At 38.6% G+C, this 18,673-nt stretch overlaps 1 protein-coding gene across 1 annotated transcript in view; it reads right to left on the bottom strand.

Moving 5' to 3' along the window:
• Nucleotides 1-1,911: 1,911 nt before the first annotated feature.
• Nucleotides 1,912-18,673, bottom strand: part of LOC111239707 (potassium voltage-gated channel subfamily D member 3-like) — a 78,294-nt gene continuing 61,532 nt past the window's right edge. Inside the window, exons 3-6 of the mRNA XM_022769605.1 lie at nt 9,549-9,650; nt 4,286-4,378; nt 3,340-3,599; nt 1,912-2,149 (exon numbers count right to left, since the gene is read on the bottom strand). Coding sequence (XP_022625326.1) covers nt 1,912-2,149; nt 3,340-3,599; nt 4,286-4,378; nt 9,549-9,650 — 693 coding nt within the window. The remainder of the gene's footprint in view (nt 2,150-3,339; nt 3,600-4,285; nt 4,379-9,548; nt 9,651-18,673) is intronic.

Consider the following 18,673-nt stretch of genomic DNA (forward strand, 5'->3'; position numbering starts at 1 on the left):
CTTGATCAGTTTGTTTTTCTGCTTTCTTGAAGCTGATCCAAAGGTAAAAACACAGGAAAGTGAGATGGTGATTTTCCATCCAGTTCAGTGCATATTTAACCATTTCCCCTCCATTTTAAAACATTTTGATTATCATGTTTCAGTTTAGGTTTTTAGTTACAGCTTTAGTTTGAAAAAGATTAATTGAACACTGAATTGGCCCTGTTCCTGTAACACTCCAGACGGTTGTTTGATGTCACAGTGGCACTCAACCTTTTTGGCACTCAGTACCTAAAATGCCTATTCATGCTCAAGAGGAATATACACATTGTAATTTCTATTTTTCATTTTCTTTCTCAGCCTACAATAGTTGGTGAGTGGAGGAAGCATTAAGAATGACAGCTTTTTATTTTTTCACCGAGCAAAAAGCAACAAATTACATTCATATAAATAGGCTTGTATATTCATATAGTAAAAATACTGTGAGTATTTCATTTCTTTAAAGGATAAGGCGATTGGTAGTTTTCCTTATTGTCAACAAATCCTAAAACCAAAACCAACAGTGAATTGATCCAACTAACATGCATTGTCCGTGTAAGTACAGCCTGATATTGCTGAGTTCTCTGTGCCATAGAGCTCCATCAAATAATCTCTGGTTCTGCTGCATCTGTTTTGACACTTTATAAAACTGTCTGTTAAAAGTACTCATTCCATTACTATAACATTGTCAATGTGTAATTGAACTACTCCATTGCACTGACATGTTCCTTCACCTTGATAAACATGAGCACTGGTTTTCTATGAATCCCCATCTGAAAATAGTCCCCAAGAAATACAGTACTTACTCTTGTTTTACATATGTTTGCTAAAAACTACAGTGTCCAGCTGTTACAGGGAATCACTTAAAAAAATTTTAACTATGAATTTGTGAAGCAATCACAAAGATCTGGTCTTTTCATATGATTTGCTGACAGTAGGAAAAATGTAGAATAATGCTGGCCTTATCCTTCAATGAAAATATCAAACCTTGACTTGAAAGTCATTTTGTGGCCATTTCAGGGGTTTTGACCATCAGGTTGAGAACCACTGTCTTGTTTCACCTCAGTATGAAAACCTATAAAGTCATAAGGACAGTGTCAGGTCAGCCTCACTCCCTGCAGTCAATCTCTAGTGAGAAATTGAAACATGAAGGAACTAAACAGCACAGTTTGGCTTGAGTCTTTGACATGATGAACAGAGACAATTTTCCTACAAAAACAAAGAAAAAACCCCCACTCTTTTCAGTTTCAGACACTTCAAACTATTAGCATCGGATGTCGTGACTTTTCAAATGATGCTGTAAAGAAAACTAAAACTGTTTTCAATTTCTCTTTTTTCCGCAAAATACTTAAGACAAACAACACATAACACAAACAAGACCAATCAAATTCAAGTAAATACAGTCAACACTTCTTTGTCTTTCTTCAAACACATTTAAAGTCAACAAAATACTCCTTTCACTATTTCACCGGGAATTCACTTTAAATTTACTGTGAATTTGTGGCATGTTGACAGCATCTGCTGATGTACGAATATGCTAAATGCACAATGTCTTTCAATCTTTTTCACAGTACTTGCTGTAAAACATCTGTACTGCTGTTAGAAACTATTAGAAATGCAGCGATTTTGTCCGTATCTACTGTACATACACGACAAGACGAGTGCGTGATTCTCGGTTCACATATCTACAATCTTCTACCTCAGTAATGTCTCCACATCATCTGTCTTCTCTTAAACATCAACTGGTGACTCTTCTGGAGTACAGTGCTCTTCCTGTTGACCCTGTGAGACAGGATGTGGTGCGTCCATCATTGTCCATCCTACTCCTCCTCTTCATTTTCTTCTTCTTTACTACTTCTCCTGCTGTGCTGACCTGCGTCGTCACCTAGAGAGTCACAGAGCAGAGACTTTGACGATATTGGTGCCAGCTGAGCTCGTTGTGGTCTGGATGCTCGGGGGTGCCGGAAGACCCGGGGGTGGGGGCGGCCTCCTCTGCGGTGGCCCGTGGAGGCCGTCGCCGTCAGGGGTCAAAGCGGGGGGCGTCGGGAGGCTGATGATTGCTGTGGTGATTCGGCCACCTTTGCAGTTGATCCTGCCGCTGTCGTCGGTTTTCAGGTTGAGGTTTGATCGACTAGAGAAAGAGAGAGAGAGAGAGAAAGAGAGAGAAAGACAGAGAGACTATCAGCAGCTGTATAATGTACCCTGACTATGTGAACACAGCATTTTGTTGAAACACGGGTAATCTCGATTTTAAATTGAATCATATCAGATAACACTGTTTACATGTTATTTGCAGGACCCCTTAAATAGCAATTGCTGCATATTATGTGGCCTTAACATCCACTGGCACTTACTGTATATGATATTAAAGCGAATCACTGCGCGTGTTATTTATTACTGTTTGTTATAATCATCGATTAACTTCTCATTAACTGTTATTGTTAATCATCATACATAACTGATATATTTTTTTCATTAGATAACTATTAACTTTTTAAACTGTAATTATAATGCAAGTTCAGGCAAAAACATCATCACACTTCTAAATCTAATTTAATTTGGAAATTGAGAGAGATTATGTCAAAGTATTCACAGATTATATTGTACAAATTCCTACAGCCCCCTCTAGTGACTGCATTGTATATTACACTTCTTTTTTTTTTTTTTTTTAAACCTGCGTCAAAGTCACTTCATCCAAATTACTAGAGACATTTTTCTTACACCACCTTTGGTTGTATCTACCATTAAACGGGTTCAGTTTCATCTCCTGATAAAGGAATAGAATGGGATTTTGTTTGTGGTGCTCAAAGCATTGAGAAACAGCAAATTAACTTCAAAGAAACCATGTCCTGGTTTCTCTAGACAATCCACAGACCTCACTGTCATTTGTGGGAGAAAATACACCTTTCCTGAACACACAGCCAAGCTGAAGTCACAAGAGGTCTGCTGATGTGTATCTTATGCAGAGATCTAGGTATTTTGTTTTAATTTCATTCATCTTTTCCTTGTGCAGTGGAGGGTAGATCAGTAGATGTGGACTATCCTCTGACATTCACTGAATAAACTCCAGGGATTTTCTGGAGTGTTTCTGAAAAAGACACACTACTATGAGGTTTTCAAATATAACAGCACAGAGAAGGGTAGAGTATCTAAAAATCTTGGTGGATAAAATTGAAAAATTCGTCATGGACCTGCAGTCCTTTAAGTGGAAATATTGTGGGCAGCTCAGTTTTTCCCCGAGCAAAGTTGGCATTATTCAGCCTTTGTCTCCCGTTTGATGCTGCTGGTGTGCCTCTGTGTGTTTCTGCTGTTGAGATTCACCTGGCGGTGTGGGATGGGAGGTCACCACATTGTATGTGGATGGCGCTGAGCTCCTGCAGGGGGCCCTGGTGTGTTGGGATGGGATGGGCGGAGGGCGTGCTGGCATTGGGCAGAGGAGTGTTCCCTTTAACTCTGCGGCCACAGCAGGTACCCACAGCACTGTTGTGGCTGGATATAGAGGGGCTACGTGAGGGGTAGGTCTGCAGCGCTGTTTCTAAACAGTTCTGCTCATACAGCTGCTCGTCCACAAACTCATGAGCCTGGAGAGAGGAGAGAGGATGATGGATGAAGGAAAAACAGGGAGTAGGAAGAGCCTGGAATGAAGTATGATATGAGATTACAAATAAATACACTACAACAAAGTCAAATAATTAATAGTGATTATAATAATAAGGTATTAGTAAAACTATCATTTACAATCTCATGCACATAGCCCATTTAGTATAATGACTCACTGGAAGGCCAACCCAAAACCTTTTGCAAAACAGTAGCTCTAAAACCCAAATCCCTGTGTGCAGACTGTGGATTAACATCTGTTTACACCCAGTGTCTCGTGAGAAGTGTCAAACTGTCATGTAAACATTGTGAACCATTTTTGCCAACTGATTCTGAAGCACAGATTCGACAAGAGGGAAAACATCCCTGTCACAGTGATCGACATTTTTGGGCTTCATAAAACTCCCTGGAGACTCTCTTTAGATGTGCTTTGGAGGATTTGGGAGCTAAAGGGTAAGACAGTGTCAAGTAGAAGCTTGTGACAAGGCAACTTTTGGACGGTGTAAAATGTTATTAGTTATTTTTAGTACAGTCCTTTTTAATGACAGTGAATACATCTTTTAAACCTAACTGATCGGCTTATACTATACATTTATATGCAAGTGTACATATACACACAGATATAGGTAGTAGGCATATAAGATGAACGTGTTGAGAAAAGTGCACTCACAGTGGTTTTCTCCAGACAGTGCAGTAGGTGGTGGTGTTGGCTCTCTAACAGAGAAATGGGCTTGTTCAGCTTCTGCTCATCCTCTTCTGTACCCTGAGCAGACACACACACACACACACACACACACACACACAATCACAAACAGTGGTTATGTTGACAAATTGTGTTGTGTTGACTCCTTGATATTTACAGAAGAATCTGTAAACGAACTTTGTCACCACTGATGAAAAGTCAGTGATGTGATGCTTCCGTTTCGCTTCATGTATCTCATTTTCTCCTGAACTATCTTGCCTCGTGCTTGTTGATTTCACTCTCATTTCCATTATGAGCAGGTATCCCACAACTCCTGCTGCTGGCTTTCAAATAATTTACTGGCCAATTAGTTACATAACAGACCACATTTCTGCTTGGTGTGAATTGATCCTTCAGCTTTGGGCCTGCCTTAGCAAGTGGTTTGTTTGTAATTTAGTTTCTCTATGGTGAATCTTTTGTGTCATTAGTACACTGTTACTGCTAATGGTTTGGTAAGCATGCTGCAAAAACAACTTCCTCTTACACTTTATTTTAACTAATAACACATAAATTCTAAAACTGTGCTGTTGCCAGCTCCTCGTTGATTATCTAAGTAGGTACCACTGAGCGTTATTTGATCCTTCAGGCAGCTGAACAGTTATTGATGTATGAAGCTTCAGAAATAGGAAAAACAGCAGAGTTGCAAAAAGCAGAAACTTACAGAATCATTTTTTGGTATTTCTCCAAATGGGACTTGGTTTCAAAGCTCAGGCTCCAATGCAGCTTCGTCTCAAAGTAATCACAATTGCCAAATAACATGAAAACTGAAAACAAATTAATTCTCTCCCCGCAGCGCACACTGTTACACAAAGGATTTGGGTAGGAGGCGATCCAGCCCAAGGACTCTTCATTCAGATTCCAGACACATGAACAATACAGCGACGTGAGCATGAGAACAGTACGCCCTCTGATGTCTCAATGTGTGGATTTACCCTCTGGCAGAGGCGCTGTCAAAGATATTGTATAGCTATAGAGCTATAGAGCTATAGAGCTATAGAGACTGTCTCAGACATTTGTCAAGGCTCAAAGTTCTTATCGTGTAATCAAATAAAGAAGCTGATTCGCTGCATTTCATCTGTAATGTGATCCTGACTACGTTAACCTAATTGTAAAGATGAGACCACCGAGGAAGTTTCTCTTACCTTAATATCTTAATAAGAATTAAGTCAGGTTACTCAATTACTAATGGAGAATAACTCTGCTCTAGGCAATATTGATAAAATCTATCACAGCTCACACCTGACAAATAAGGGACTTCATCAAATAGCCTCTATCCAGGACCATATCATGTTCCTACATGACCATCTCACATTTGTTCATGATCTTTTTGTATTGATTTAAATAAGAGACACCTTTTATCTATTGTGATAAATAAGGTTTCTTGGTACTCCATAGCTGCCTGACATATTTCTTTCCCCCCAGCTTTAAAAAGATTTCCTACTAGGAAATGAATGACATGTGACTTTCAGGACACATAGTATTCAGTCTTGGATCAAGGTTATTCATCAGACAGATGGTGTAAATTTAAAGGTGCACTTTAAAATCATGTCATAAATCAGTCCCACTCATTGATTTGCAGAATTACCCACAATGACATACGTACAGTATCTTTAGTGTATTCAAAATGGAAAAAAGCTCTGGGAATTGACAAATTTCTGTTGTCTCATGACATTATCATCATCATCATCATCAGTGCTGAGGGAATACTATGTTACTAATCCCAGTAACACATCCGTTAGATGTTTGGGAGTCTGCTCGTTGTCTGTTTTACCTGGAGTTTGACAGAAGGTTAATATCAGATTAGTCTGTGTTTGATGGATGGATGGATGGATGGATGGATGGATAGATAGATACCTTATTTATCTATCCATTAAACACTAGACTGGTCCATGAACGTGCTAGCTCGGCTCACTTTTCTGTGAGGTTGGGATTTCTGGAGAGCTGTGTGCAGTCACTGAGGCGGCTAAGCTCACTGCTTGGTGGTCAGTAAATCCCTCCAAATGGTAATGCTGCCTGTTAAAGCACAATGTCCCCTTTTCTATTTCTATACATGTTAAACACAAAAGATGTGACGTGTGGCTTTGGAGCTTTTTACTTGAGCTGAGTAAGGAAAGTAATGCACTACATTACATTTGCTGCTTATTAATAAGTAATATAATTACTTTTTAAATTTAAATTTAATTGATTACAGTTTTGTAGTAACATGCCCAAAGTTGATAATCATATTGCCCAACCCTCATCGTGATGTTCTGGAAACAAGCTGCTGTTACAAAAGACGAGAAAACGTTAGGTTAATAATTAGAATGAATTGCTATTTCATTCACTCATTTCACTTCATTCAAACAATTTAAGTTATTATTTCTCCATGTTGACTTGTAACAACCCATTAGGGGTGGATTCTATGTCGATATATACTGCGAGATGATGTACATTTGTCAACTGTCAGAAATTTTGTCATACAGTGCAGTGTAATACTGCGGTAAGGTAGGAATCCCTTTAACATCTCTGAGTGCTTTATGGTTGAATGATGAAGAACTTTCTTTGTTTTGGTCAATTATTTAATTTGCTGTTTGAGTCAAAAAAAACATATTCCCAACTGGCTGTTTTATCGATCACCGTTTCTAAATTGATTTTCCAGAATGTGCACCAATTCATAACAGAGGATTTTATGCATATTGCCGATTGATCGTTCCTATAGCTGGGCTGATCTCATCTACAAGTGTTGATATTTTTCTGGTATTGGCACAGGAACATGATGTGATTGTGACTCACTCGCTTGTTTCCTACAAAGATATGATTGGTTCAGTTATCTGTTGTCGGTGAGCACACCACCAGACCTGTTTGACTCACTGGAAAAAAGTCTGTGATGTCATGCAGCCAGGCTGAGAAAATGAAGGAATCCTGTCGCTCTTCATGTGAAAAGTGATAATTAAGTAAACAGCACCCAAAGGGATAAAGCAGTGCTGCCTTTTTTTATACAAGGTTATCATAAAACTTAACAGGATTATCCACAAATCACCCTCTATGATAATGAGCCTGCAATCTGGATAACAAATAAATAGCCCTCAGGAAAAAAAATCCTTCAGGGAAAACTGAAAAAGGCTGCAGTGAACTTCTAATCTAACTATAGGTTATGAGAGAACCACTCATTTTGTCATATATCCCGACTCACTCCCACCCCAGACCCACGCAGCGCAGCTGACTGACAGACAGCAGTGACACTACCATAATTTGATGCGCCAGGACGCTGGCAGCCTCATCACAGACACGCAGAGGGATGGGGGTCGCTCAGCACTCACAGATGGCATTTATATGATAATTCTAACCACTTCCAGACACCCATGAGCTTTCAGACTGGACTCGATTAGATCCAAATGGATTTTAGTAACCATCTGCAAGGAGGGGAGTGTGTGACTGAAAGCAAGAGTGATGGACTGGATGGGAAGGATATAGGCAATTTGCTCATGCATTACCAAACACATTTTTCCATGGTGGTGACAAGTTAAAAAAATAAAAAGGGTACGAGTAAAAACTGAAGTAGAACATAGTGGTTGGATGGTTGATGTCTGCAAGTGGACGTAAAAATAAGAGCGTGTCATTTAAAAGTGGCTGGACATTTTTTTGAAATAAGCTTACCTGCCTTCTTGCCGAGTTAGATGAGAAGATTGATACCACTCTCATGACTGTGCACTAAGTATGGAGCTAGAGCCAGGAGCTAATTAGCTTAGCCTCGCATAAAAACCTGAAAGCAGGGGGAAAGCTAACTTTTACAAAGTTAAACTGCACTACAGTTAGTCTCTAAAGTTTACTAAGTGACGTGTTGTATCTAATTTGTTCAATGTGTACGTGTTTTTTTTTTTTAAAGAAGAACCTGGTTGTTTGGAGAACGCATGGTAACCTCAAATAACTCCCAGTAAAACCACAACATTTCGTTTTTTACATTTATGTTTGTGTATAAACTAAACAAATGAGATACAACACATTCATTAGTGACCTTAAAAGTAAAGGTAGGTGTATTTTGGAAGTCTACACAGAGCCATGCTAACAGTTTCGCACCCGTGTACAGTCTTTATGCTAAGCTAAGCTAAGCTAACTGCCTGGCTTTGGCTCTATACTTCTTGATCTACTCTAATACCTGGCAAGAAAGCCAATAAGTATTTTTTATTCAAAATGAAAAAAAAATTTTCTTTAAACTGACTATAGTATATGTACAATGGCTGCTTAGCACCAAACAGCAGATGGACACAATTACTGACTAGCTAACTTACTTTTGCTAGGTGGTCAGAGACATGACTTTAAATAAATGGTAATGTTGCTCTGTGTCTGCTGGATGTGTACCTTGGCAAATGTTTGCTAACAAGATTGCCATATCATTTATAAGCTGATAAACAGGTGTGTTTACAGGTCGTTTCTGTTTCCCCCAATCTGCCGAAAAATGTGTTAAATTATTGTAGGCTTAAGATACAAACAAAACAGAAAACCCCGGTTGTTTATCATTTTAAAAAAAGAGGTAAGATAGAAAACATGTTGTCTTGTAGGAGCAGGAGTCTGTGAGGGTATAGTGTCCCCCACTGCCTCACTGTTCACTGGTGCAGTTTTGAAGTTTACTGCAGCCTCTTTTAATGCACTAACAGTCTAATTATCGCCACAAACTACTGAGCAAGCAAGTAAAGTAAAAACAACCTCTGTTGTCTGAGCTTGCTACTTTCACAGACATGGATTAAATCAAGTCTAGGACTGAGGACAGCTAGGTAAAGTATTTTGTGTGATTACGCTGATAACACTCGCATGGAGGATTATTGGCGCAACTCCTCTGCTATCACCCCTGCTCTGTATAACAAGAATGTAATGACTCCAACTTCTGCTGCTCTTTTATAGCCTCTAAATGACTTTTAAATTGTCCTTTGCTTAATTATGGAAGTAATTGTTTGTCATTTTGTGTGTGTGTAGATATTAGTGTGTGTGTATTGCAGATGTGGAATTGTTTAGCTTCCAAGCTATTGAGTTGCACTGAACTGAAATAATTAGTAGATAGGTGTTTGACAAGGAACAATATGATTAATCTCTCATACTGAATTACAATCTGCTGACATTTATGTCATTTTTAATAAACACGTTTGAAGTTACTTCCCATCTCGCTACTTTGCTGTTGGTGGTTCTTTGTGTTGAGAGGGTCATTGGTCTTTCTCACCTTCAGCTCCAGCAGTTCGTTGAGCACTCCGTTGCGTTTGCTCTGGAGGAAGGCGTTGGCGCTGCCGGACTTGGCTATTCTTATCCTGGCCAGTCTGGCTTTCTGGGCGTGGGAAGAAGAAGAGGTCGCAGCATCAGACAGGGTGGGCGGGAGGTCAAAGAAGATGACTAACGCTTTTTTCAGTGGTGTGAATCTGGCAACTCATCACCCAAACTCTGTAGTACTCTTCACAGCTACTACTGTACTGCTTTTACCGTGACAATTTAAGATTTCTACACGACAAAAATACATGGACACTAAACAGTACACCCGTATGTCATTTTTGAACATTTAATTCCAAAACCACAGGCATTAATGTGCTGCTATAACCGCCCCCACTCTTCTGGGAAATCTCTCCACAAGATTTTGTAACCTGGCTGCAGGCTGCATTTGCTCCCATTCATTCATAAGAGCAGTGGTAATGCGCGATGGGGCCTGACTTGCAATTTGCATACCAGTTTCATACCAGTCGAGGCTCCATGCAGGATACTTAAGTTCTTCCACACCAAACTCTGTAAATAATTTCTGTATGGATCAGGCTTTGCGCTCACAGGGACTGTCATACTGAACCAAGAAAGGGCCTTCCCCAAACTGTTGCTAAAAATTGGAAGCTCGGTGCTGTCTAGAATATCTAAAATACCATAGGATTTTGCATAACTGTATCTGAGGGTCCTAGCCCAAACTATGAAGAACAGGCGGAGCTCAAACATACACGAATATGAGGACAAAAGCCAAAAAAATTAGTTGATTAATCCAGTAATTAATTGAAAGAAAACTCATCAGCAACCATTTTGATAACTTATTTTGCTGGGTTTTTTTAAATTTAAATTTTTTTTTACTTTTGTGGCTGTAAACTGTATATCTTGGAGTTTTGGACTGTTGGTCGGACAAAAAAGACATCTAAATATTCCACCTTGGGAAATTAGAAACCTGTGTTGTGTGAACATTTTTTCTATTTTATGATTTATATCTAAATATAGATATATACACAAAACGTCATATGATCTTTTCATTATCAGATTAAATCAGTAATGAAAATAGTTGTTAGTTATCTACTGAGGACAGGGGTGTCTGCATACTTTTGTGCCACATAGTGCAGAATGGAATAATGATTTTCTGTAAAAAAAACAAACAAAAACAAACAAAAAAAACTCACTGAAACAAAAACAACTGAATCATGTGTAGATATAATTTTGATGTGATTTTATTTTTTTTTTGTGTGTGTGTGTGTGTGTGTGTGGGGGGGGGGGGTCTTTTTCTTCATTACTTTCTCTTTTTCACCATCTTATCTTGTTCCATTGATATCATGTCATTTTAAACTGCTGCTGGTTTTTAATCATAATTTTATGTGGACCGCAGGAAGACTAGCAAACTCAAACTAATGAGGATCCAAATGAATAATGAAGAATATCTCTCTTGAAAGTGCAATTTCTGAAACAAGTTGCAGGGCCCCTCAGTCTAAAGCATTTCAAACTGATCCTTGGGATCAGGGATGCTGCTGAAGATTCAGACTAAACCATGAGTAATCACCATTAATCATCAGAAAATAATAAAGAACAAGAACTACACTGACACTTGGAAAAACATAACATTTGGCAATGTGAAGCCAAATCCACCTGCTGATGTAGTCTGTCAGCGAATGAGACACACAGTTAATGGCTAATGGATGGTTTACTGCATTAGTGGTGTTTCTGCCAATGAGAGGCTGAGGAGTTTATGACAATGCACCTGTGTGCTGAATGTAAAATGAATTCAATTTCAAAGCCAGTTTGCCACCGTCTATCAGTTTATTCCACTCTTAAAAGGACTGGTGGAAACTTTTCTCTCTTCTCTGTGTAGCAAATAGACAAACGATAAATCCTTTAAACAAATATGAGAACAGAATGGAGACAGAGAGAGACAAACAGGAAATGAGAGAGAAATCCTATTGGCAATTTCTTTAAATGAACAGGATATTGGGACGAGTCCATAACAAACACCCGCTGCCTCGGGTGCTTCTGGACACGTAAGGTGAGAGACTTCTTTAACCTTGTCCCGCTGCTTTCTCTCCCCCCAGTAAATGCATTTCAGAAACAGGAGACAGACGGAGCAATCTCTGCTTCCCAGGCGTGAATCAAAAGTAATGGAATTAGTTTGGATGCCTCAGAAATTGTCCGTCAGACTGTAGATACCTGTGAATGTGTGAGGAATGCTGGAGACTGAGATGTAATAATAATGATCGTGGATGTACGTGTGCAGTGTGTAAAGTGGAGAGACACAGGAGTGGGGGGGGTGGGTTGGCTTTGGACCTGCTTCTTTCTTCGAAGCTCTAGTTAAAGAGTGAATGAATTTGAAAGTGAAAAGTGCTGTCATCCACTTCCTACTTTTCTTGTTGATCAAAGGCTCTTCTCGACACAAGGAGGGAAAAAATATGAAAGAATAACTAATTCTGATCCTTCTGTAAGTGCAAGAGCTCTGCAACTGGTAGCTCTGATGTTCTGATGAGCATCCTGTCTCCTGTGATGGTCCATTGAGCCCAGCTCTTGTCTAGGAAGCCTCTACTCTATAACCACATTCTGAACTAATGAAATTTTGGTCTTGAGCTGTGACCATGACAAATTTGATCAAGTTCAGAGCCAGTCTGAAGTATTGAGACAGGGTTTAAGTCACAATGGTTTAAAGTCAAGTCCCCACATGGCTGATAAAGGTGTCACAGAGGGATCAATATTAGTTCCCCTGCAAGAAAATATATTTATTTTCCAACTTTATACCATACTGCAAACTGCAAACCAGGCTTTTTCCAGGTCACGATCTGCTTTTGCTGACCTTCAAACTTATTCATTTAACATTTGTTCTAAACTCAAGAGAGACTAAATGAAGTTTTGTTGTTCCTACTCACCGCCCTGATTGGAAATGTAACTGAAACAGTGTAGTATTATAAATGCTTAACAAAATTAATTGGATAGCAGATCACCTTAACCCTACAAAACTCATGTTGCTCAAAAAGTAAAAATGTATTCTTACACTAGAACAGAGCTTGTTTCAACAGAAAAAAACAAAGTTTATTCATTTCCTGACAACAGCTGAGCAATGCAATTTTCAGAAAACACCACAGAAGTAAATCGTGCATTTACTATCTCCAACCATAGATCAATATGCACTTGGTGCTTCAGTATTTAAATAAGGCCCGGTTCTTTGTACGCGTACTACTGAGTTATCCAGACTAGATCGTTGACAGTTTGACAATATGAGTCTGGATTTTCTGCTTCTTCAACGTTGGCTAAAAATTCCTCCGGAGCTGTTGTCACAGCAACAAGCCCGTAAGTGCAGCTTATTTATAGTGAGCAGGATCGTAACCTAGATGTTTGTTTAGAGATATAATGAAAAAATTGATATAATGATTTTAGATCAGAGAACACACATGTTGTTGAGAAATCATAACAATCTATTGATGTTACTATCACAACTTAATTACCTGCACTTATACACAATAAAATATGAATCAAAAATAAAATCCAGATTTGCTTTACTGTAAGCCAAAATAACAATACTGAAAAATGCTTGACTGTTAAAAAACAAATTAACACATTTAAGCGTTGACATTAAAATGAGAATTTCTCATTTGAACGTTAAAACCTACCAAATGTTTAACTGCAGAACTCATTTTGTTTTAATTGGTTGTGCAATTAAGGCTTCTTTTTACAATAGTTTAGGTTTCATATTCACAGCAGGTTTATAATTATCTCTAACTTCAAAGGCAGTCTGCTGTCTTCAATGAATATCAGAGGATCCCCAACCTCACTGCTGAAATCTACAATCTGGCACTGATTAAATCTAAATTTAACAAAAGATTATTCATAAATAGTTGTTTTTTTTATTCAAAATCTGATACATTTTATGGCCAGTAAATTGATCCGACGATATTATTGTAGAGTCAATGAGTTGAAAACCTTAAGATTCTCACGTAAATAACTCTTGTATGGTAGAACCCCACCAATCATGCCTCTAACGTCAGTCGTAGTACGACCACATTCACTTATAATATCTAAAGTTTGTCAGTGTGGAGGAAACAGTGGTAACACTGTTCAAAGTTTCAACACTCTACTCAATTTGCCTTTTATTTAAAGCAGAAGCATAAAATAACTTCATCTAGGATGAACAAATCAATCCTCGGGCTGCTTTCACAGAACCAAATTAGCTGGATGAGAATATGGAGTGTGTCCCCCAGTTCACCGTGTGGCTCTCTGATGCATACTTCAAAGTTTTTGGATAACAATGGAGGCACAGAGGAATAAGATATATCAGACTTTGGCTACAGGCTATACTTTTCAGTAGGATGAAGTCGTTGAAGCCTTTGGTCTTATCGTTGGATTTGTTAGAAAAAATGTAGATTATTATCTAATCTGTCACCAACAGCTGGTTCCAGTTGATTCTGTGGCTACAACAGGTGCTGATTAACTGACATTGTTACATCCACCATTTTGTCAGATCCGATCAGATCTCTCTTTGTACTCCTCACACGCCCTTATCTGTAGGTACTCTTTAATTGCAGCTGTTTTGTCATTGTCAATGTGTGATTTAGTTGAATTCTTAATTTTCTATGATCAGTTTACTGCTAACCGAGCTAGCCACTATACCTGTGAGGAGCGAATGTGTTGCTAATGGAACACTTAAAGTAAGTGTTGAACTGCTGTTGGGATAACGGTTTTATTCTTGTGGACTACGTGTATTTTTCTAGATGAATCCAACCCTGTGTCTGAAAAATTGTGTTTCTATATAACTAAACTGCAACAGCAAATACGTATAGGAAATGTAACTCTGACTGGATTATGCTTTCTATTAATGTAATGAGGAAATGTTGTTTATTAACATATTTTTTTTCTGCCAAAATATCTTGAAATACAATATCAATTTGTAGTGATATGTTTAGGCATCCTGATACAATGAATCAATATCAGTTCTCTATGAAAGAAAATTATGACTTGAGTCCTCACCTCTGGAACTGATACAAATATACAGTACATGGTTATATTTTTTATTATTATAATCAGCTTTAAAATATACTGGGTGTCAGTGGACAAATTTGTTGCCCTGTATTGTCTAAATAACCGATTCTGCCTTTACCGGTATAAAAAGTATGAAACTCTGATGGAAACAGTAAAATACTATTTAATAGTTTTGTCATAAAAACCTTTCCTGAACTTGATAAACATCAAGAAAAGGTCAGTTTTTTAGTTTAAAATCCCCCAAAAATGAGTATTCATGCAATTCACAAACTCATCTCTAAAGTTGAATGCCTCCTGAAGGGTGATGATGAAGTATTTCAAGGCTGGAGAACTTTGAGCTGAACACACTAAATAAAGCTACGGTCTGTTTAAAGACGGTCCTAATCTGCCTCCTCAACAGTCTGACCAAAGCCCAGGGACGATGGAATCTCATTATTCTGCTTTCTCATCTGTGGTCTTGGTCGACAGAGCAAATCAAGCTTATATGTTCCAACATTACCAGCGACAGACAGTCAGACAGCCAGTGTGCAGCAGTCCAGGGAAAAAAGGCCTGAAATGTTCACCTCGAAGACAAGTGAGCCTTGAAACTACTCCACATAGAGACCTTTTCTTTTTTTTATTTCCTCTACCCCAATGAGGCTCTCTTCCTCTCCTCTCTCTGTCTCCTTTGTCTTCTCTTGCTCTTTTCTCTTCTGTCCGGCCTCCTCCTCTCTTTCTGGTCTCCTCTCCCATCATCTTGTTTTGCCCTCACGTCTCTGGTTGTGGGCTTTTTTTTTTTGTTCTTCCTGCTCAACAACCTGCTATCTCTGCATGGCTCCACTGAACTTTGCTGTCCCATTACCAGCGTGACCTCAGTCCATTTACTGCCTCAACACTCACAGACACACTGATGGCCAATACGCTGTGCTGCTGATTTGTGCAGGAATAATAATAATAAAAAGAAACCTGTCATCTTCTTCTCAGGAAGTTTTCTTTTTGCCTTGTCAGGGAATTATGCACATTAGTATCAGGGGTTGTTCCTCTGGCTAGTTATGCCCTCTGCGGGTGGCTGAACATGACGAGGAGAAACTCTACTCACCAAGGCACACGCACACACACACGCACGCACGCAGTATTTAGAGGGGAACGACTATCATTAAATCCAACTGAGATTCTCTACTTTCTATTTTCTGACTATGAAGCTATGGTGGGTACATGAGGACCTTTTTGTAAAGTCAAATCCCCAGATGACGACATAATTGTAATGGGAGCCTGGAGCTGCCTACTGTTAGAGAGGGATGAAGATGAATGAGACCTAGAGAGGAGGGGGAAGGCCAGGAGAAATGCAGTAATAGAAGGAGGGAGAATGGATAAACAGGGTTAATATACAACAGATCTGCTGGTTTCCCTCTTTTTCTTCTTCCTCATCCTCTCAAATTCATACTATAGGGAAAAACAAAGAGCACGTATGGCTGTTGTCGGAGATTACTGCTCATTGGTGAATAAAAAGCATCTCACAGGTACACAGTAAATATCCTGATGACCCTTTTGTAGTTGTGGGTATTCACTAGACAAATACATGGTAAGAACAGAAAATTACAGACCAGTCCAGCAGAGCAGCTCCTGAATGCTGAGCGCCAGGTTCCCTATGCACCTCTATAACATACTGTACTTTACAGGATGGGCAAAGCATTCTGTCTGTGCGCGAAGAGTACAGAGTGTTTAGAGCTGTAACTAACTATAATTTGTCCTACTGCAGCATAAATATACCTCTCTGTATAAGTTATACCAATCTAACATGTTAATTTATGTGTTGCATTCTCCTGTCCAATTTGCACCTCCCCTTGTTTTACATGAGTGTATATACATGTATTTTCTTTTTTTATTTTATTTCACTATGTAAGCATAGATATGATATGTATGTTTTATTTTAGTCTGTATACTGAATATCTTTGGCACAAAAACAACCTTCAGGATAAATAAGGTTTTGTCTTATCCAGCTCAACTAATGCTTAGAAATGATTTATAACTATATTTATAACAGCTGTAGAATTTAGGCTCTTAGTTATTTCATAACATAAGTCCATTTAGTAGCTCTTCTGGAACTTTTCCTCATTGTAGATTTGAAAATAATTTCCAACGTTTTCTTTGCACTTTGTGAACTTCTTATCCATGTTAGCTTAAAGCTGTTGTATGAACATTGAATGTCAGGTTTTAAGCCAACACGAAGAAGTGAAAAAATAAGTCACTTAAAAATAAAAGGAAATTAGAGCATCTACAATACCATGACAAGGGGATGTTATGATAGAAATGATATGATAGAACTCTCCAGAACAGCTACTAAATGCACCTCTAAGTCTAATATTAGTCATCTGTTTGAGTAAAGGCTACAGTTTGACCCACTCACTGTCATTCATTCACTGTCATTCATTCAAAGAACAATGGGGTCTAGTGTCAGATTATTATAATATCACTTATATCCACAATATCAGTTTGCAAAAAATGTTCAGCAGGTATTGCTCATTAAATGTTGATTCTGGTCTGTTGGCATAATGCATTTCTGGTGAGAGAGGTTCCTCCATGACCATAACATAATAGCGGCAACAAAATATTATTTCTTTTTAATTTTCATTTAACAGCTCAACAATGTTTTTGTAAATTAATTCTTCATTTATAGCAGCTTATGTATCCCAGAGTCTCTCCTCTCTCTGATTTAATGTGATGGGTAAGCCCTAGGAGCTGCTAACAGTGAAATAACTTCATTAGTATGTGTTTTACTGAGGAGTTTTACTGTCCCGTCGTGGTCTTCGACATGTTTTACAACCACCGCTAAGAATGAGGAAAATTAAAAATTCCCTTCAGGGGAAAAGCCTCACAATCAATATAAAACAATAGTTTCTACAAGTATAGACAGACTGGATGAGATTGTTGCTGTTTTCTGTGCTATAAAGCAGGTCAGCCTGAGATGTTGTATCTATATTTGATTGTTACAACACCTATGTGACTCCTGCAGCCAGTCAGCAAATTATAAATATCCTTGGTGTATTGTAATATTTTGTTCAGGATGAGTCACAAAAAGAAAAAAAAAAAAAAGAGAGATCATCACATAACCAGCTTCAGTTGCATTTGGGGCCGTTATCTAAATTAGAAATGATGCTGCCAGATTATAGTGGCCAACATTCACTTTATGAGTAACTATAAACTATGATAATAATCTACTACTTAGTATAGTATTGCAACGTTGTGTTGGACAGAATCTACAGTGAGTATTTTCTAAGGTAAACCAATCACTGTCACTCAAAAGTAAGTTTGTTGCAGGCAAATTGGTTTATTTATGCCAACATAAACATATTGATCAGTATTCAATATTCAGTAGTCAGTGAGCAGGACTTGGTAGCTGTTCATAAATCCATTTTGTTTGAACCTAACTAAATCAGGCTGTATCATTAAAACTTGAGAATTGTCTTCGCTCTTAAGGTCTTTGGTCATGTGTGAATTGGATGCAATGAACTATATCAATGAAACATCACTGTAACATCACAAGCTAGCAGTGCCATTAAATATCAGAGATGCTGACTTAAAACTGTAAACCGTTACTGGTATGATCCCCAAACCGGCAGGATAAATCGTTTATTCACCCTGTCTCCCCTCAACTACTTCAGTGCTTATTGGTCAAATGGATTTCACTCAGGATTCAACCTGACGAGAGCCAAACTGGACCACATTGAGGTGTAAGGGGAGCTCGCTCCATTGTGTTTGAATTGCATAAAAGAAAAAATTCAGATTCAAACCAGACTTTTTCCCTCCTCAATTAGCTATCAGCAGCTGCTCTCTAACTTAATAACACTCTTATCTAGCCCTGTAGAAAGGTCAAGCCCATTGGGTGAGTGTAGTGAGTGGATAGCAACCATTTGCTACTTGGATCTGAAGTGTGTGGGTCTGTGTGTGCAAGAAAGAAAGAGAGAGAGACAGAGAGAGACAGAGAGAGACAGGGGGTGTGTGTGCATGTGAAGAAGGACATTGACTAATGTGGGTCTGAAGGGCAACAAATTTCCTGTGCAAGTGTGTGTGTGTGGTAAAAATGTGTATAAATTGTGGGACAGTGATTTTCAGTGCAGACGT

The sequence above is a fragment of the Seriola dumerili genome, unplaced genomic scaffold (assembly GCF_002260705.1).
Source record: "Seriola dumerili isolate Sdu_G_001 unplaced genomic scaffold, Sdu_1.0 BDQW01004171.1, whole genome shotgun sequence".
Lineage (NCBI taxonomy): Eukaryota > Metazoa > Chordata > Actinopteri > Carangiformes > Carangidae > Seriola > Seriola dumerili.